Genomic DNA, 22,281 nt, shown 5'->3' with positions numbered 1-22,281 from the left:
AGGGACTGAATTCAGTACTAACCTTCCTCATGGTTCACATTGCTTTCATTATCATGAAATCACACAAAAAACACCACTTACAACTTATCTTAACATGTATTAAAAACACACAGCATCATGTACAGTATGTTTTCTTCGAACTACAAAAAGAGGGCTTTCTGTAGAATTTTGACTCTCAAACAATGCATGCTGGGAAGTCTGCAAATATGCCGATCATGCTTCTTTAAACACTTAATTTAATTGTTGACTGAATACTCAGCAGTAAATTAATTCAAGAAATGTTAAGTTGAATTAACGTTATATATTTACATTAAGTTAATGATAAAACATTAGTTGATTCCACTTCCTTCCAATTTGATTCCAAATTCCTGTATAATGTTTAATGGTGTAGAGCCCCATTGCTGAATGAGAAAAGGGTTTTCAGGGCTTTTAATTGAGTCAATTTAAGCATCAAACATCACTAAATTTATCATCTGAAGAAGACAATCAGTGTGTGTCTTGTGCCTGTGTTGACGAGCAATGACAGTGAATAAATCGGCATCCTTCAGCTGTCCAAAGCCCATCCCACACACTGCACCAGCTCGTATCCCAACTGATGGAATTGAATGTCTCTGTTTGGCAGCGTTCCCTCTCTGGCTGTACGTTGGAATAACCACGGGAACCCTAATTTAGACATCTGGCACCTCGGGACAGGTGTAGCAATATTAAATATGATGTCTCCATCTTAATGCTCCCAGCTATTGTCGTTACGGGTGCCATCTTGGCTCAACCTGCTGTCCCTGACATGAGAAAATTTATGTAAGCTAACACTGTGGCTAGTGACTATTCTCTCTGCTGACACACACATTGGACAACCGCCACAACCTCTATAGTAAAAGCAATGGAACAGAAGTCCAAGATCACCACACACACACACACACACACACACACACACACACACACACACACAATCTGCTCGAGTGGCACTGAATCAAATATTGATCAGTGGCCCAAGTCTCCTTGGTTACTTGATATATTAAAGTGAAAGTTCCCTTGCTCTCTCTCCCTCTCTCTTACACACATACACACACAAAAAACACACCATCAACCACATAAGCAACAGTTTAACACAGTGTGCTCGTGTGTGTGCATCAGTTATGTTACGTCCTGGACTTGGCTGGCAGCTGAATGTGAATGACGTCTGAACACCCCCGCACAGCATCAGCGTGGTGGCCAACACACACGTGGGCAGGACACACACTCAAGGGGCTCCCATATATATTCAAAAAGCACGTGCGTGTGTTTTAGGGAGTGCGTGTTAATGGTGGAACAGCGTGTGTTCTTCAGTCATTTGCTAGGTTAATGTTGCCCATTCACTGCTGGTTTGGTAAATGCAGTCCACGTTGAAGTGAAATGTGTCAAACCATAATCCAATCATGCTCCGGACTCCGGTACATTACCTTGATCACAGCTATAATTTGAAAACTTTTAAAGTGTTTCAAGTGGCCACAAGTAGAAAATATGAAAAAACCACGAGCTCTCAGTTGCGTAGTGGGAACATTATAATGTCAGTGGGTGCATAAGTGCCTATTATGTGTGGGTAGTTCACCTTAAGGGTCTCCATTGTGAACCAAAAATGCATGACTTTTCTGTGTACGTTGTTCACCAAGTCCAGCAAGCTGACAGATACACATCTGATGTATAGCCTTAAAACGTTTTCATGGTAAGATGTTTGGAGCTGAAACATTTAACATTTAGTTACTTAATAAATTGCCAGAAAATTAATTGTCAACAATTTTGATAAATCAATTAAAAAAGTAATTTCTTTATTATGAAGAGCATGTACCTTAACAAAAAATTACTTACACTTTACATGTTATCTATGTTCCAGGAAATATAAATTTGAAAAAAAGATATTTATTTTTGCTATGAAAGAAAAAGTGTGTGAAGTATTGACATTCTTACACACACTTCTATATTGATTAAATTGCATCCCGAGTCGGGAACACCTTTTATGGATCAAAAAAGTGAATAGTACTGTACCATTTCACCATAAGTATTTATCTGGGCATTTTATGCCTTACTAGACAGAGCCAAGAGATGAGGGAGAGAGAGAGATGCAACAAAGGTCTCCAGCCACGTGGTTAACTGACTGAATAATCATTGGTTTCAGCCCTAAACATAGTTTACTTTCATTAGCATTCATTTAGAGGTGCATTTTTGGCTACATGAAGTATTGAAATCCAATATTTCTTTTTTTTTTTAGCTCTGTTTTGGTCCCCACCACCTCCTGAGCAAAATATCTGGGTCTTTAGCTGCTAGATAAATAGTACAACTATCAAGATATGTTGTTGTGATGTTAGCTATAGCAGCAGGAGAGTTGTGAGTATCGCTGTCTGGAGCTGCTGTGCTGGCTCTGGGAAACCGTCTCGTCCTCTCTGGCTGTTAGCTTCACAGCAGCATCTGTAGCTACAGTCTGCTAACCCCCAACCTAGCTAACGTTAGTTACATGACTTGCTGTGTTGTTGTTTGCTCTATATCATGGTATTTGTCATGGCATTGGATTTCTCCAGCATGCCCCACCTTTAATGGTTCAGAAAGTAGTTTGCTTTCTGTCTTAGCAGGGCTGAATTCTTTCTAATGCACTGAGTGTGTAAATAAGTTGGAAAGTAACTGTTGCTATTTTCCTGTAAAGTGACCCAACTATAAATTTCACAGCACCCAGTTGGTCCTTATAAAAGCAGGCACCCACCATGGTTTGATTTGTGTGTTTATGTCAGTTGACAGAGAATGGGGATGTGTGTGTGACCAGCATGGCTATTGATGAAGAGGCAGACAGCAAGGACAGGAGTTAATCTTTTAACTTTCAGCCTTCACCAGAAACACTACACCTGACAAGTGAAACTGACTGACTTTAAAAAAGGCAGCTAAACAGCATTAAGGCAGTCTGAGAAAGAAGAGAAAACATGGCTTTCCTTCCATCTTTTTATCATCTTCTTAATCTCTTCATCTAATCACTTAATGTTCCCTTCATTTGTGCTGGTTTATTAACCATTGGCTGGTTTATTATTCTCGTTTACTCAAGAGGTGGAATGTTTTTGGATAGTTATTTGGTAGTGTTGTTGGTTTTACTATCCAATAATGGTAATTCAAAATTTTAATTCCAAATGTGTTTTGCCATTCCTTGCTAAACTGCTGTGACAACATGTCAGAAGGAATTAGAAAGCTGGGAACACACACGTGCATGCAGGTGCACTCATATGCATTTACGAGCTCACACACTCCAACACACCAGCACGCATAGGTGACAACACAAAATACAGGAGCCTGCACCTCACGCAGGTCACCAAAGTGGCAACATGGGACCTGTCGTTGGTTAACAAGTATCAAAGTGTACGTGTGTGTTTGTGTGTGCATGCATGCACGTGTGTGTGTCCCGTGACAAATATCTCCATTCCCCACCTGGACCTGCCACCAGCCCATCAGGTGCTTTTCAGCTCTGCCATTTCAATTCAGCTTTCGGGGGAATATAGACAGGGAGAAAGAAGTGAAGAAGAGGAGAAAAGGGGAAAGATGAGGAGATGAAAATAGAGGAGAGGAGACAAAGAATGTAGAAAATGGAGAAGAAAGCAAAGAAAAACAAGGCAAAGAAAGGAAAGATGACAAGAGCATGTGAGCAACTGTTGGTCGCTAGGCGCCTGCCGGTCACCATAGCAACATGTGGCACCATGCTGAGCGCCTGCTGACATCACACCTGTTGAAGCAAAACGCTGTGTGTGTGTGTGTGTGTGTGTGAGAGAAAGTGAGTGTGTGTGTCTTGGAACCAATTAAATAACATAGCAGTGCAGGTAGACTGGGGGAGAGAAACAGAGAGAGACAGAGGGGGGAAGAAAAACGAAAAAGACAGCTGTGTATATTCCATCAACTTGTTGACACAGCTACTTACACTGTGTGTGTGTGTGTGTGTGTGTGTGTGTGCGTGTGTGTGCACGCGTGTGCATGTGCGTGTGTCTTCTGGGATGCTGGGAGCCCATGTGGGAACCCGTGACATCAGCAGTGAGAGTGAATGACAGCAGCCTGAAGCCTGACTGTTTCAGCGCACACACACACACACACACACACACACACACACACACACGGCTACAAAAGCTTGAGGTGACCCCCCCTTCCAACAGCAACACAGATAAAGGGAAAAAAAAAAAAAAAGAGAGATTGAGGAGGTAAAAATAGCCATTTCATTATCTGAATGTTTCTCCTTGTTTCTTTTTTTGTTACATGATCTTTACTCTTTTTAGACAAATGTTTTTTTTTTATTCAACTGAGAAAAAGATACAGACAGAAAAGAGAAACAGAAAAAGTAAAAAAAGCCAATGGGATTGATGTAAATTTGCTTTGGCAACTCCAATCAGATCTGACTGGGATTTGAATTGGTGCATCACTAAGAGTTACCTTCTACCGTTGCACGGTGTGTGTGTGTGTGTGTGTGTGTGTGTGTGTGTGTGTGTGTGTGTGTGTGTATGGCAGGGCAAGTTCCTCTTGTCAGCTGAATATTTCATGTCCGTTCTCATGGCTGAGCTCTTTTAACAGAATTTGTTACGCTGCACAAACACACACACACACACACAGTAATGTAATTACACTGCTTGTGTAGTCCTTACCTTTTAACCCTATCTGTTGCAGGGATTCGATTTATAATGGTCAGTCTCAAATGAGACGCAGTATCTTTATGCCATCAACCTTTAGAGCACAGTAACACACACGGCAAATTCAATTGTTTCACCTGCGATGATCAAATAGAATGAAATTACTTTGGTGGCTGCATAAGGAAATTACATTAGGCTTAACCTCACCCCAACATTTAAATTAAATGTGAAATGGCAAAAATACTAGATGGATTATGGAAGAATATACAAATATTTGTGTGTGTCCAACTGATGCACCGTGAACAGGCAGACTGACAGAGGCTGAGAAGATGCTCCCTGACGTCCAGAGATTACACACCCGAGCACAAGCGCGCACACACACACACAACAGAGGAAGAGAGGACCGCCGGGATCACACTCCCTCTCTGAGGTCCCTGTCTTATTTCTACCCACAGTCTTCTACCCTGAGCTTCCTTCTGAATGTGCTGCTGTGAAGCTCAATGCTGCAGCCTGCTGGTCAGCTGACACAATAACAAGCTTTCCCAAAGGACTATAGTGGGTGGTTGAACAGCCAACAGTCAATGAAAACACCGTCTGTTCATCCTTGTGGCACTTGTTTTCCAGTTTATGGTCTCCAAATGGAGGCATTGTGGGTATGAAAACCCATTCAGCTTTGCTGCTCTAAGCTGCCAGTTTCCCTTATAAAGGCCAAAATGTTTTACTCCCTGTATTTATCAGCAGCCATTAAGTTATCCAAAACCCTGATATACAGAAGTTATTCTCTTATATAAATCTAATTCAAAACTGACATAATTATCCCAACTTTCATCGACACTAATGGGACAGAAAAGTTGACATACCAAAAAAGCATTTCTCGTAAGAAAGACAGGCAGTGTGGAAAGTAACTAGGTACATTTATTCAAGTACAGTTTGGAGGTACTTGTACTTTACTTGAGTATGTCAATTTTATACTACTTTCTACTCCACTACAATTCAGAGGGAAATATTGGACTTTTTACTCCACTACATTTATTTAACAACTGTACTTACTAGTTACTTTGCAGATTTAGGTTTTACATTAAAAAACAAAACAAAACACAAGTATAAATTTTAAAAAAGATGGTACGATGTGTCATCTGGCTAAATTTTGCCTTTGACTCCTAACAAAACTCAGAATATACTTCAGTAAAACCAGTTGTTAATAGTAACTCAACATCAACAACATTGTGAAACTTTTAACAAAAATGGTTAAACCGTAAGATCTCATAAGATTACAGTAATCACAATCACTAAAGCATCATGTCCTGAAGACACTGACACATTTCAGTTCCAAAACTGAACAGCAAATCTTGTTTGCAAACTGCTCCAGCTGTTACATAAACTGCATGTTGAAAACTGCAGGTAAAGCAGCTTTATGAAATTATCTCAAGGATTACCAGTCCTCCATAGATGTCTATTTTTAACAATCAAGTTGCTCTGATTGTTTGACCTTGAGCAAATGTACATTTCTTACAAAAAGATCCACTCAGCTTTTCCACAGCAGGAGAGGGCAAAGGTGCCCTGGCTGTTGATGCAAGACTGGGCTCTGCCTCGTAAGGGAGTGATAGATGAGGGGTGAAGCTGTAGGGGAAGAGCCAGTCAAGCCTTTCAAGTCCCCAGTTAAAAGCTAAAAAATTTAAATACATTCTACAATTCACAGCTCTTACATTGGGCTCCGGGTTCAGGAGCAGCACTGCAGTGTTTAAGCTGCAGATTTGTCGGAGAGACCTTTACCTGAGGTAAATAAGTGAAAAGAAAGTTAACGTAAACTCTTTTACTTTTCCAAGTTGTACAGATGAAATGACTGTTGACTTTTACATTTTAACAGGCAACACTACAATTCATCCACAGGACTGAAACGGGCCCTCGAGAGTTTTGTTTTTGATTCTAATCTGTGTTAAACATATGATTCATTGTAAGACATAAGAATGATTAAATAGGCTACTTTACTGCGACTATGGTAATGCTGTCGGTAACTCTACTCGTGTTGTGAGGGTTCTTGAAAACAGTGGCATACAGTCAGAATTTCTGTTTTTGTTACGTGTTGCTATGTAACACATTTTTGATGTTGAAAGAGCTTTTTTTTTTTATACACCTACATGCCTGCTATTGGTTCACTCAATTGTAGTGCTAGTTTATGGGGCAGATTGTAGATAACAGAAGGCAATGGGAAGTTGTAATTATGCACACTGGTAGCTCATTTGGTGCCGGTAAAACAGAGTCTTAGTTTATGAAACATGTATCTAAAATATAAACGAAGTGTACATTACAGTGTCCACACCAAGGGAGGACAGCATCAAGATGTTTTAAAATATTCTACATCATCTGAATGTGAAATTTGTGTATAAAACAATAGAGTGGCTTAAACATAATGAACAGAAACCCAACAGTTAATTCCAGGCTATAGCTACTAAATCTTGTACTACATTTTGGAATATATTATTGTATTCTAAGTATAAATTACAGTATACTGCCAGAAAAGCTGCCAGGCAAGCAGTGACTACAGAAAAGCTTAAGCTGATAAAAGATGGTTTAAAGATTTCAGGTTGAATAAAGGTTGAAATGTGTTCTTTCAGCTTTCTACCAATAATTACCTTGAAATCAATGTAATAAATAAATTTACAATGTATTAGATTTAAATGTGTGGTTTAACAGTAGCTTAACCTTAACACCAAATTGTGTATCCCTAAAGAGTCAAAAGCTGCGATGGCAGTTACTGCTACTCCGTTAAGCTAGGCTAGCAGAACTAGTTTAGCTAGCTTTAGTTTAGCATTTTTAGTTTAGCGAATTTAGCTACTGCCTTACTTATGTGGAATAATACACTATATTATTAAGGTGTTAGTTATATTATATTATATATATATATATATATATATATATATATATATATATATATATATATATATATTATATATATTTCAGTTAGAGGAAACAAATAGCAGGAAAAATAAGTACATTTAGCATCAGCTGAATTTAGTGTTGCTATAAGTCTGATTCTGGTCGTAACTTAAATTAGACCAAATATGTAGTTACTGTATTTTGGCTTTGTAGGGCAGTAGGTACCTTGATCTACCATCACTGTCCAAATATGATAGAATGTGGAAGTTAAATGGTTATTAGACCTCAGAGCTGTTTCTTTATCAACAAAATTAGCAAAACAAGCACATTTTAAAAATCTGCAATCTAAAAAGAGCCATATTTTTCATACTGTTCCATATAAATTGACAAGGATTAAAGCTGACATTGCATACATATTAACAGGCTCTGAACTGCCAGCAGCATCTTGTGACTGAAACACACTCTGTCTGCTACACTGCTGGCCATAATTACAGAGACACTACCTGTTGTACCAAACACACACACACACACACACACAGAGTTAACATGATGATAACAGTTTCTACGGGCCAGCAAGTGCAGATGATAGGCTGGAGTTTCTGCTGTTGGCTGCACCATTCAGCATCATTAAACACTAGCAAATGAAAAGGAAGATGTGCATTTGTTTCTCCGTGTGTGTGTGTGTGTGTGTGTGTGTGTGTGTGTGTGTGTGTGTGTGTGTGTGCAGGCATGTGTAAAAATATGAATAACAAAACAGTATGTGTGAGCAATAATAAAGAGAGATTGCGCCGATCTAAGGGGAATACTATGTATTTGTGTGTGTGTGTGTGTGTGTGTGTGTGAGAGAGAGTACCTTCCTGTCTCCCACAGCAGCAATGAAGAACAATGTGTGTGCGTGAGTGTCACTTTATATTTACATATATTTTCAGCCAGTCGCCTGTTTTACGCCTTTACCTCACCCTGTGTGTTTATATTTCCGTTTTTCTCATGCTGAGAGAAAAGTAGTGTGTGTGAGGCCGCAGTGAAATCCAGATCAAATCTCTTGTGCTTGAAGCTACCTGCCGAGGGACAAATCAATTCATCGGCTGGCATTTTGGTGTCCTGATCCTTACAAAGAGGATGAGAGGAGGAGGAAGAGGGAGATGGATAGCTGACTCATCAGCTGCCAGGGAAACAACAGCAAAACTCATCACCGAGATGAGAGCAGAGGACACACACACACATACACAAACATGTACACATACTCACAGATCTGCAGCATTTAGGACAAAAGAGTATCTATGAGAGATTAGTGCTGGGTGCATTGAGCACTTCAACAGCAGAGGGCGCTGCATTTACACAGAACAGCAGCTGCACAGAGCTTTGTATATCATCTAGTTACTTCAATCTATCCCAGACAAATCTAAAACTTCTGATCATATTTCAAGCAACTACTGCCTGCTGTAGGCTGCTCTACTACACTGCTGCTACCCCTGCCTGAATTGTTTTGATTTCCTTTCTCTTTTAGTTACTGTAGGTGTGCAGTATATGTACAGGAATGTGATTTATTGTGGTTCCTATTTTGTATATTATACAGTCCCCTACTTTCACAGTGATTTGACTTTATGAAAATATACAAATGTGCTTGCACTTAGTTTGAATGTATGTACATGTATGTACTGTATGCCCTTGCGGAATACTGCTGTATCAAGTGCATGACAATACTCTTTCAATAAAATTATAATTCAATACAGTATTTCATATTATACATTCAGTTAAATCTTATTTATATAGCACCAATTCATAACAGAATTTATCTCATTGCACTTTTCCTATAGAGCAGGTCTAGACCGTACTCTTTATATTATACACACACACACACATATATAAATAAATAAATAAAATCTATATATATAAAATATGAGAGAGAGAGAGCGAGAGAGAGAGAGAGAGAGAGAGAGAGAGAGAGAGAGAGAGAGAGAGAGAGAGATTCTTTGGCCAAGTCCCAACACCTCACCAAGTCAGACTTGAGGACAAATAAAGCTTGACCACAAACGCACACCATCTGCAACTGATGCTGTGTGTTTGTGTGTGTGTCTGTGTCAGAAGTAAAACGCCTTCTCTCATCTTCCACATGCATCTGAATGACATTCCTTACTTGTGTTTATAACCTGTTTTATCTTGTTGTGTGTCCTATACACACTCTTACCTAATCTCATTATCATCTGCCTCACACACACACACACACAATTATTATCACCACCAACAGTCCAAAGAGAGAGGGGGGGGGCACATGAATCCACCAATGCATTTAAATGCTGGATTCATTCACATGCCGTCCACAAATTCACTGCAAAGGATTTTTGCTGTGATGATTGTCCAGCGCTGCAGCATTTCTTCTCCTTTCCTTTCTATCCCACTGTTCAACATGATCAATGCTCCCACAGCAAAAAGCAGTAAGTTATTTTAGACCAGCAAAGTTCCTTTAGTATTACATTTCCAACACTAAGGTAATGTTCAGATGTTGTTCCCCCCTTGGGCAGTGATGGTTCAGGCTGCTATATGGAGCGTAAACTGTTACTATTTCTTTTAATGGGGCTGATATAAGGTACTATATAATCCTAAAAGTTACCACTGTAGCTGTGATGTAAAATTACATGACTTTTCTGAACTGCAGTCATCACCGAAGACCATTAATGAGGTGATGCGATCCTGTATTCTTTGTAGTTCAGAAGCAGTCTAAAAACGAAATTTGTTCTCCTTTCCTGTACTTTAATATTCCTGTAAACCTGTTTATCCAAGTCTGTGACATTTCCAGACTTCCCAGAATTTAATAAACCCGTCACCTTTCGCTATCTGGAATACCTGTCTCCAAAAGGCGCAATGACCAGAGTAAACTTAATACCACCGTTTCATACTGGAGTCATCTGGTGTTTTAGTCCCATTAGAAGTGCTCCAGAGAAATCGTCCTGAGCAGTTATCCAATCAGTGGACTGGAGCTCAGAATACAGTAAAATGTGATGTTCAGTGACATTAAAATACACATGAAAGGTTCAGTGAAACACTGCTCCTGACCTTTTTAGTACGGCAGTGCACTCTGTTCCAAGGCACACCTCATTATTGACTGCTTGGAAATATCACAGACAAGTCTGGTATATCACATATGAGGAGTTAAAAGGTAAAGATAAAGAGCTGCGGGCCGAGAAGCAGACTGTATTAAAACCTTATGGGTGAAAGGGCGATTGTAGGCTGATTTTATATGATGGTAATAAGATAGTGTGATGTTTTCCTGTTCTAAAATGATCTTCCTTGAATTTGACAGCCGAGGAGCTTGTTAATACAATTTTTTCTTTCAAATTGAGGCCAATTTCAGCTGCTCCACATGAGTTATTGCCACATATAAAGTGGTATGGTGAGCAATGATTTATAGTACAATGGTCTTAAGTGCTAAGTTACTGAATTGAGATAGTGTGTGAGTGCTTGTTACATTGTATTTTATGAATTTGTCACATAATAGGAAAGTTATCATGGGTTTTTGATTAGGTGGTGAAAGTATGACCCAAATCTCTTGCTGATTTGAAGCATTTCAGGCTTTCTTTCCTTATTTTTGTGGTTCACACAGAGCCGTAATGGATTCACGTAGTGCTATTTAAAAGTAAAGAGATATGTTATAAAATAGACCCTGGAAGAACTAAAATAGGCTCTTCCCACCAGGGCTGAGCAGTATTTGATTATTTCTTTGATCAATGATGTGACTGCCTTCTGTGATTCAATTGCATCAATATTCATTCCGCATAAAGCTGCAGCACATATTCTATCCTTAAATGTCAAAACTTTGTAGAAACTTTGTTTATATTTTATATTTTCAAAAAGCCACAAAAAACATCCATAACAGAAGATTGATAAAATCGCCTGGACAATTCAGGACAATTATGTATTGACGTAGTGTATCCCAAAAATATCATAGAAAAGGTTTCAGTCGTAGTCATCTGGACACTGTTTTCAGAATCAAGACGTTTCGGCTCCCATCGGGAAGTCATTCTCAATTGTGAAGAAATGGGACGGGAACTAGAAATTTAAGCTACTCTGTGTTACATAAGCCCTGCCCTCAGGAAGGAATCTGCCTGAGTATCTGTTAATAGCTAGTTTCACCTGAAACTGACCTAATAGTTCCAAGATGGCCCAGTAATCAGTGAATCAGGCCTATTGTTCTCTGGCTGCATCTACTTCATCACTGCTAAGTACCTGATTAGCATGTGATTGGCGTGACCAAGGTGATAATACACTCTGATAGACTTTGGGCAGATTAAATCTCAGACCACCATTTCTGTTCAAAGAGGGGTTCTCTTTTTTAACAAAAATGGCTTCCTTGACGCCCCGTTCAAACCAACTCTTCTCTCTACTTAGAATCTTCACCTCGCTGTCTTCAAATGAGTGGTTTGTAGCTTTTAGATGCAAATGCACGGCGCTCTGTAATCCTGAGTTATAGCTCAGCCCTACTGCCTACAAGCATAAAATTCTTCTTGATTTTATATAGACTTCCTACTGAATGACGCTTTTTTATACAAATGAATATTTTGAGTTGCTGAAGTTCCATACAGAAGCATTAACGCCATTTGTCCTAAATAACAGGAGTTGGATCATAATTTGTAGAAATTATGACAGGATTAATTTTCAGTTACTTGTCCATCAATCTTAGTGTTGACTGTGTGGTATGAAACTCACTGCGACATTTGGCACAGCGTCCCTTGTTGTACTCCAGCAGGTCCAGGGTCCGGCTTCGCTCGCTGACCGATCGCCTCTGCCCGCTCTCCCTCAGCCGAGCTGCCTCCTCTTTGGCGTACACCCCAAGCTCCTGGGTGTAGCGCCCATACATCTGGAAGCCAACACAGCAAGGGCATTAGCGTAAGTATTAAATGTACACATACATTCCACACGCCCCACCAACAAGCAGAGAAGAGACAGCATTTATTTTTCCAAAGGTGCAATTCATTTGACATTTAAACAACTATATTGCTGGTTCTGCATCTTCTCCACTAATCCAATATGGCCACTATGTGGATGAAGTGAGTTGGTGAAAAAAACAAGGGGACATAGAGACCGGTGTGGTAGAGGGAGAGACAGTAGCAAAGACAGATAGCGCAGTGCTGCTGACTTCTTTACTTTTCTTCAACCTTTTACTGACCTGGAAGACCTCTGGACCATCAGGGCTCTAACCCTGTCTGTCTCTTAGGGTCTGTCTCTTATTCTGTAAAGTAACCCCCTGAAAAAGATAAGTCTTTTTGCTTTGAGGAAACACACACACACAAATACTTACCCCGAAACTACATACATACTCTTACACACATACAACGGAAGTCATTTCAGCAGTACAAGAGACAGGAAGCTCCAAGTTTTGTACACAGCCCAGACACCAGCTCTCCCTCCCATAATGCCCCTGGGTGCTGGACAGGAACAGGGGTGCTAATGATTTCCTCTTGGCCACCCATCACAACACAGCAAGGTATTTAAACCCGCATCAACAGGTCAATTAAGGTCATCAAGGCAGATTTCAGCAGCATGAGAGTTGCTGATTTGGATATTAGTAACAACAACAATCAAACATCACCACATGCAGCCTAAGGATCTTTTAAGTACAGATTGTTCTTCACTTAAAGTTCAGAGAAAGAAAGTCAAATCCTGCCTCCTCATAAGATGACAGAAATTACAGACTGGCTAGATGGAGGCCCTATAGGAAGCGACATTACTGTAGCTTCTTGGCCAATACGTCCTGAATCAGAACGTCTACAAATACATTTATTTTCCTGGGATTACAAGAATAATAAATAAAGTATAAAGAATTTGATTTGTCAGCCATTCTGATTTCATGCAAAACCTATTATTCAAATCCGTCCTGCAAAACTGATCCAACTGTGACGCACACAGTATATTTGAACTATCTAGATTACAGCCATTACTCTTCAAAGTCCAAACCCTGTGGGTTCAGTCCAAACTGTTGAAGTCCACAGTGAAGGGGGAAACAGGGAATGGAACATACAGTACTGTAGCCTCTTTCCTAAATGCATAGTGCTAGACCATCCAACTTAATAAGAGTCTATCTTCTTGTGAGAGGGCCCAAAGACTGTGTCAGACTACATTTGGTCATACTGAACAGAACCAACACTGGAACAAATCTGCAGTTTTTCCAAATGTAGTACAGGCTGTCAGGCACATTTTCAGCTGCATTTGCAAGGCTTAGCTACAGTTTATTCTCATTTTGAAATCATGATGCACAAGCTTCGAATTCTATTTTGCTTCGATGGTAGTGTTGTTGTTGATGGCGGTGGTGGTGGCGATGTTATTGGCGATGTTATAATAATGATAATTGTGTTAGTTTCTCAATGATAAAGATGAGACGTTGAAGAGACAATATAGCCAATATCACTGACGAAAATAAAATAAAATATATACATCTGTTTCATTGACGAATGAAGAGGAGACAAAATTACTTTTTAGTCACACAACAATGTAAATCCAAAACTTGTTTTCCTGCACACCTGGATCATCTTCCCAGTAGTACACCTGCAGTGGAGCACCAATAGTGCTGGAGCTAACCACACACCTTACGGCCTCAGTTTTCTTTCATCTTGTCACTTGGCATAACTTCTAAGATAGCAACAGGGGGGCTTCACAGAAAACAAGACTTATAAAATTCATTTTTGGACCCACTAATGTGTGCGGTTGTGTCAAGAGAGAAGCCCTTCTGCTAAAACATAGCTTTTAAAGTAGGGCTGCACTTAACGATTATTCCTTCGATTAATCTAACGATTAATATAACAATTAATTTACCCAAAATGAATATCAAAAACTTGTCTCATTAATGTGTCAATTTTATTCAATCATTTTCTCTTCAAAACAAACAAATGTAACAAGAAACAAATTACGCACTGCATGGCATTATTCTGCAACAAAGAATATATTAGTCTAATGAAAATATTATAATATTTGAAAGAATAAATTATTATTTTATTAATAGTAGGTTTTTCGAGGGGAGATTGTGGCCGAGGTGTTTAAGCTGCAGTTTCTTCTCCGGGGGAATCCATGCTTTGACCGGGTGCAGCCACACTTCACTGCAAAGCATGGACGCACGATATGCAAATCGATGTATTTCCGTAATCAATGACGTTGATTACATTGATGAATCGTCCCAGCCCGATTTTAAAGTTTTTTAGGACACATAATCTTACCAAAATTATTTCCAATCGATGTTTGCTCAAGTTTGACTAAAATATGCTCATACATGGTTTTGACTAAAACTAGACTAAAATGCCAAATGTTTTTGACAACTAAAAATTTGACAAAATAAGGAGTAAAGCAAGTAAGTAAATATGACAGAAACTCATTTGGACTTCTAATCTCAGAACTAAGAAAAAGACAAAATCTAAAAATAGCTGACAAAATTAACACTAGGGCATGGAATAAGTATAAACGTTATCATCATCAGTTTCAATCTAAAAATACCGGTATGACCTTGAAAATATGCATACTCTTTCAATGTCCCAGCAGTGGTACTTCCCTTTTTACTTTAAGACTGATATGGTTGTGTTTATACAGCAAGGCAGAAGGTACACTGCTATTTCTGTTTTTATAATGAAGCGTCCAGATTCAGTAAATTTCCATGCATGTCAGGATAAAAGGGACACTGAAAGCAGGCCTACATTTCTTGGAACGTGGCCCCTATGGCCTGATGGAAGAAAGTGTTTAGATGACATACACACTGGCACGCGCACACCCACGCACACACACACACACACACACAATGCTGAACTGTGAATGATGGCATGAGATGCACTTAGCACCTTGTAAACACCGTCTGCCATGCACACAAACAGGAGGCCTGCTGGCTATTTTTAGCCACACACACACACACACACATTCTTTTTGTCAAGTTTGTGTGAACCATAAAGCTCATTAATTCGCTAGTTGCTGTTTTACTGGGGTCAACGATCACAGCGGGTTGACTGACAGCGGTGCAGAATTTTGAGTTGCAGAACTGTCAGTCAAAACAGAGGACCAAGGACATTTACATAAAGGGCTGGTACCAATTCACAGAAAGGATGGGTTCAAGTCACATTCGAGATGGGCTCAAGTCAAACTGTCAGAATACATGTTTGACACGGCCTCGTCACAACCATGCTGTGGAAAGGTCCACTACTGCTGTTTCCGAGCACTACAACTCTGCCTTGTGCAAGTCCCGTCCATATCAAACTTGGTTGGTATTTGTAAAGCTTTGCCAATTATGTCACTTGGGTCAATCAAATTTCAGCAGTCTCTGTCACTGGTATCAGCACTAGTGCTGACTTTATTAAATGGATCAGGCAATGGCCAGACGTGACTGATCTACAATAAACAGTTTCTCAGTGTCATTACAAAAATGTCTGTAACGACATTCTTATAGATATAGACCAAAGTGCAGTAGGACCTAACTTTGCTTTAAAGAATAGATAAGTAGGATCAAAAAGCTTAGAAAAAAACCAAAACGTTTGTTGATGAATCCCTGTTCTTAAAAATGTGGAACTGGTTCCAATTCAAAACCATTTCTCAATACCAAACACTACTCGGTATAAAAAGGATTAATTGACTGACAAGCCTCAAAATACTTTGCCAGATCCATGTAAAAGTCCAATATGGGAGTAGGGAAGGAATGAACGTAAACAGTGGGAATGAACACAGAGGAAAAATCAAGGGAAACATTTGGGGAGCGATTTGGGGTTTCTGACATCAAATGCCAACCACTGTTCTACCCAAGATGCCATTCTGCATGGCATTCTCAGCCACATTCATGATCGCCAACCCTAAGTTTTAATTAAGTAAGGAGACTTCAAACGCAACGGAAACTCAAAAGACCCGAAAACAAGAGGGCAGAAATAGACCTTCTCAGATGCACCCCCTTGAAACTCGCATCTGACTAGAGGAAGAAAACAAACAGACCCATCCAGAACAAAGACATTACTGGTTGAAAGCCTATCATTATGTTGAGCATAGTCAGAAACAGGCGCTCGGCTGAGCCTGCCTGCCTGTGTTAATTGATCCCAGATGAACGGGTTGTCCTGGACTCATTGTCCTGGCTGCTGGGGCAAGGGAGAGGGCACGGGTGATGAATAATTCCAGCACATATATTAAGAGTATTAGTCGCTGGAAGAACCAGGAGAGACAATGAAGCAAGATACTTAAACATGTTACTTGGTGCGTGGCCATGTAACATTTCCAAACAAGAAGTCCACTTTAAATATTTAACATGAAAGAAACAACACAGTTCAAAGACTAACAAACCTGTAATTAACAAGTGACAGTTTTTCCTAGATGGAAACCATAAATACGCCTCAATATGTCAAATGACCTTGTTTAAGGACAATCAAAATAGTTGAGATAACAGGTGAGATAGAGGTGGGAGATAAGCCCCAACTCTGTCCTTGACCTGTTTTTTTGATGCAAAAGAGTCTTCCAGAAATTCTACTAAGGGTAGGTTGGAGGAGGGAAAAATCTATCACCTGTTTGGGCATCTGAATATTTGAAGTGTGTGAGATGAGGTGCTTTACTTGAACCAGGCAGGGTAAATTAATCTAAATCCACTAGCCCTGTCTTTCTTTTAAATTTTTGATAGATGGACCCATAGATGACATAAGAGATAATAGGAGACTATGATAACCTTCTCGGAAATGTGAAGTTTTCAGGAACTTAAAGATACAACCTTGTTTCTAATTTTACTACCATGCATTTGTATTTGTTTCACAAACTCATGAGTCTTGGATTTTATGATCCCTTGTGTGTTGAGAAAATTTTTTCAAGTACCATACACCAGTACTGAGGTCATGAATTTTACACACAGTGATGTAGGACTTCTCTGGCAAAATTTCAAAACTGTTTTGATTCTGAGCTTGGCACTAGGATAAAAACAACAAGTGCAGGGGATAAGGACAGGAAGTCATGTTTTATTTATAAGAAGTCCAGACAGGGAAAACAAGTCAAGGAAATGAGGACAGAGAAAGACTGTACAGGCAAAGGTCCTGATTGTCTCTGGGAGCCAATCAAGGAGCTCAGCTGGAGCCATACCTTCCCCTGGTTCAGCCACTCAGAATGGTTAATGAGTGAACCAGCCCAGCTGCACCTTAATCAGCCTAGCAAATTAAGGTGGACAGTAGATACACAGATACACACGCACGCACACACTCAACAGGGCTTGAGACTAACGGCGAACCGGGGACGATTGAAAATATGTTTGGGACGAACAGAGAACTTCCCGGGGAAGGAAGGGATTTTTGTATGTGGGTATGTATGTATGTATGTATAACTATTGCTTAACTAATGACAAACTGAACCGAACGCTGACTACAGCGGAGAACATCTTCTTATGCTGTTACTATAGTTACTATCACTGACTGACTACTCAGCGTGAGACCCACGGAAAATATGAAGATTCTGAAATGTTCCCGCGGTACCGGTCCATCTATTCCCTCAGTCACAAAGGGCTTGCTGGCTTGACTTGTTTGTGTTTGTATGGGCCATGTGGTCGTGGTGGCATAAATGCTGCTGCTGTTACTAAATTGTGTCCTATTTAATTTTTTTTAAAATTCTGTTTATGACAACTTACAGATCATTTTTCAGGTTTAGTTTTAAATCTCTTTGAATGGAGCAAAAAAATATCTATTTCCTCAACATTTTAAATGGTGTTTTTATTACGCCACTAACATCTATGGATAGATAAAGTAAAGAAACAACATTTAGATTTTGGGACGGTTTGTATTCACTTCAACAAGTTCAACAACTGCCAATTGCCCACCCCATACATTTGCACAGGTGTATGTGTGGCAAGTTGAGGATTTTGTTGGATTTAAAAACTTTTTTTGGGTGATGAAGTCATAAAATATGACAACAGATATTCAAAGCTTCACTTGAAAATCTCAATATAAGCTTCAAATGTAAAAAACTGGTACAGCACTAAGTAGGCTAACTGCATCTTAGACACAGCATTGTAGGCTAGACAGTGCCATACATGCTACAATGACTTCGATCACCAGCAGCTCTTTTTCCGCTTTCTTTTTTAAAAAAAAACAAAAAAAAACACAAATACCGTCAATTACCGTATACCTCGGTGAACTGTGAGGACAGTATGAAGGTATGAAAAAACAGATACCGCCCAAGCTTATTAGCCATTGCTAAGTCCCATCCCTTTCAGTACTCTGTACATTTATCTGTGACTCTTACTCCATGTTGTGATTAAAATCGTATCATATGGAGAGCTGAGGTTACAGAACTACTCGTTGCCGTTTGTTTTGACAGTCTAGACATTTGTCCTCAGCACATCTAGACCCATGAAAGAGAGACAGCTAACGCTAGCTCGACTCCCTCCTTTGTATAATGTGGGACTAAAACAGCACTGAGTGCATGGGAGCTGCCGATGACTCAACAGGTGTTGAAATAACATGACCGAAAACTAATGTCTAGAATCAGTGCCAACATTAGCACTAGCACTACATTAGCTAGGCTAACTTCCACTTTCCCCGAATGGAAGCTAGTTAGTTACAAACTTAACAGCACGATGGGTCCTCCCAAATGTTATGTGAATATTAAAAGGTAAAGGGACAAACATCTTAAATGTAACCAGCCCTACATGGGCTTGTTGAAAAAGAGGAAAATAACGTCTTGTATCAGCGTCCCCAGGCAATACAGGGCTATGAAATGCTCTTGTATGTAGTGCACCACTGAGGTTGAAAGCGTGTCTCCTAGCAACGCCGGCTCTCAAATGTCAGTCAACCGCTGCCATGGGAAACCCAGAGGCCTCAATCGAAGACGCTGTTTCCACAAATATGTCCAAAAATATTTTTATTGTGTTTTGTTATTCCCTTTTGAACAATAGAAAATATGGACAATAGCTGATTAGGATTTATATTACCTTACACATAAAGTGAGGAAAATTAAAATTTCAGTTTCACTTTAATGCTATTCCTTTTTTTTTGTAGGGACAAATAACTGTACTAATCAAACACACACACACACACACACACACAATAGTACTGTTAAGTGAATAAGTGAAGAAACAACTAAAGGGATACAGTAGTACAAAGATCGGCAAAGTCAGTTTTTGTACAAAGGAAATGTGGGGCCACTTTAAAAAGACAAGAGCTTGTGTGTGTGTGTTTGCTATCTTGTGTGGCATTGCGTGTGGTTTGATGCCAACTACACACAAGTCAGGTGGGGACATAGTGAGGACCCCAAATGAGGGAACAAAAGCCTAAAATATACAAGAATAGGACTAGAGCTGATATCACACACACACACACACACACACACACACAGCTGGCTACAGTCCAAGTGGTCAACCCCAAATGACCAGGAGCGTCACCATTTCAGCCCAGCATGCCACTACTCACTTCAGCTAATGAGCTCCCTGACAGAGTGTGTATGCGTGTGTGTCCATATCTGCGTGTGTGAATGTGTGTGAGAAGAAAAACGGAAAAAGAACATTGATTTTGATCACTCAAAGATTCAGAGTGGTGCAGCAAAAAGAGGCAAAAAGCTGATTGTGTTCTTCCTTTTAAAAACATTCATCCATACAATAACAGGTAGAGGAGGGAGTTCAACACACAGCTTTTCCTGCTGTTTTTTTTATGTGTGTGAGTGCAAGTGTGTCAGCACACTTGTGTGGGAAGGAAGGAAGAAGAGAATTTGAAAGAATCATTGTGCAATTAATCTAGAGGAGGGACTGTGTGAGGGGAGTGAAGGAAGAAAGGGTGAAGAGTGAGACTGTGTGGGACAGAGGAAGGAATTTGATGGTGTAAAGACTTTTTCGCCCTAACAACACTAAAATTGTTAGGGAAAACACTGCATCCTTGTGAGATTTTTAGGGCTAACAGAATGTTATTGAACACAGCAGTCTTATTGTGAAGGCTGGCACATTTTGGGGGAACTCCTAGTTCAACACATCTAAATGTTAATATTGACATTCCTACCAAATTTATGAAAATCTGCATTTCATGGGTTGAAAATGGCTCAACATGCCATCTACTGTTTTAAATCACCCTGAACCTCGCAAGGCCAATACTAAAAACCCGCCCTGTTAACGCCCTCTAATCAGACGTGGCCGACCCACCTCCCCCTGCCTTTGAGTGGGAGTCCGTGAAACAGCGCTCATTTTCAAATATATGCAGGTCGAGACGCATTATTCACTGCCGTTTACGCTAGTTTTCGCTAACCCTCTACTTCGTATTTTTCAATTTTGGCGCAATGGTTCGGACTTCATTCTTCCCCTTGATGATGATAAACAGCAGGGATACGGCTACGTACTGACACGCACTCACCGGAGAGCCCTCAGTCACTCTGCGCCGCTAACGTTAGCTCAGCTACCACACAGGTACCACACAGAAACCTTCACAAAGGGCCATGAATGTGCTTGTGACTGCGGACACGGAGTCTGACAGCAGCTGCTCATGGCCGGTTAGCGGTCTGTCGCTTACGCTGGTCGCTGTCTCCTAACCTCCACAACGGTAGGGGGCGTGGCACACACGAGGCCACGCCCCCTACCGTCCTCTGCTGCATGTTTTAAATATGCTGGGAGGGAGGCAGCTGGCAGAATTTGGGCTTAAGTTACACTTTAATGATAAACTTGTAGAGAGTCATCTCCCCCCTGTACGACATAAAATTTGGTTAACCACCAGAGCAGGTAACCTAAAAGAACATAAAAGTAATTTATAAATTGCAATACCTCATATGTGGTTTACAAACTTGAGTGTCCATGTGGCTGTTTTTATATTGTGAGAACAAAGCGTAAACTCAAGGCAAGACTGGCCAAATTTAATTATGCTATAAGAACTGGCAACCCCCTAAAACCCCATGGCTCTACATTAGAATAGGTTTGACCACGGCAGTTGCAATTCGTTAAAGATATCAGGCATAGACCAAATACAGAAGTCAGTCAGGGGTGGAGACAGATTAAAAAGGCTCTTATAAAACAGAGAATCATTTTGGATATATACATTGAAAGCTACACAATACCCTGGTTTGAATGGGGAATTGAGTGCCTCCGATTTCTTCAACAATTCTGACATCACATGAGGACCTTTATCAGATTTCATGTAGCTCCCTCTGGAGCCAAAGAGGCTTTGTGCAACTTTCTTTGCTCTAAGTAGGAGTAAGATGCTTATGTGTCTTATTTTTCACACTTTTTTTAACCCCTAAGTTTGCTATTTAGAGCATTCTTAGATGTAGTTCTTAGAAGATGGATAAATATGGGACAACATTTACCCCAAGAACAGCAAGACTGTACTTGTAAAACAGATTCCAAAATAGACCTGAAAAGAGAAAGGCTGAAGGAGTGAGATGTGGAAGGATGTACAGTAAATAAAGGTTTCCACATCCTCCTGTGGGGCACCCCAGGGGTCTAGTAGGGAGTCTTGTGTGCTTATGCCAGGCTGCCATGCCAACCCCTCTGGGCCTCTCTTACACTGACCCAGAACTTGACAATCGGATGTAAGAAAAGAAGGTAGGATGGATGGACGGATGACAGAAATATAAGAGGCAGGAAAAGCTGCAGGAGGTGTTTGAGAAAAGCAGTGGGGCAATGATGGACAGATTTTAAAGAAAGGGAAAGGAAAAAGAGGATGGGTTAATGTGTATGTAGGAGGGGGCGTTAGGAAGTTTGGCACTATATACAGAATCCAGTCTACAATGTGAGCTGAATTTAGATTTTAACTGTGCATTCGGAAGGAGGGAGGAGGAGGGGAAAGAAAAAAAAGATGAGGGAGGGAGGAGAGAGGAAGAATGAAAG

The 22,281-nt window shown here is 40.2% G+C and overlaps 1 protein-coding gene across 4 annotated transcripts in view; it reads right to left on the bottom strand.

The window, feature by feature from the left end:
- The window catches only part of clcn2c (chloride channel 2c), a 195,072-nt gene that overhangs the window by 104,650 nt on the left and 68,141 nt on the right, over nt 1-22,281 (bottom strand). For all 4 annotated transcript variants that reach the window (XM_044202134.1, XM_044202138.1, XM_044202133.1 and 1 more), the window contains exon 2: nt 12,204-12,354. In XM_044202134.1, the coding sequence (XP_044058069.1) occupies nt 12,204-12,354 (151 nt within the window). The remainder of the gene's footprint in view (nt 1-12,203; nt 12,355-22,281) is intronic.

The sequence above is a fragment of the Siniperca chuatsi genome, linkage group LG7, assembly GCF_020085105.1.
Source record: "Siniperca chuatsi isolate FFG_IHB_CAS linkage group LG7, ASM2008510v1, whole genome shotgun sequence".
Lineage (NCBI taxonomy): Eukaryota > Metazoa > Chordata > Actinopteri > Centrarchiformes > Sinipercidae > Siniperca > Siniperca chuatsi.
Note: the sequence above shows the minus strand (reverse complement) of the source record. Positions and strands in the feature narration are given on the sequence as shown.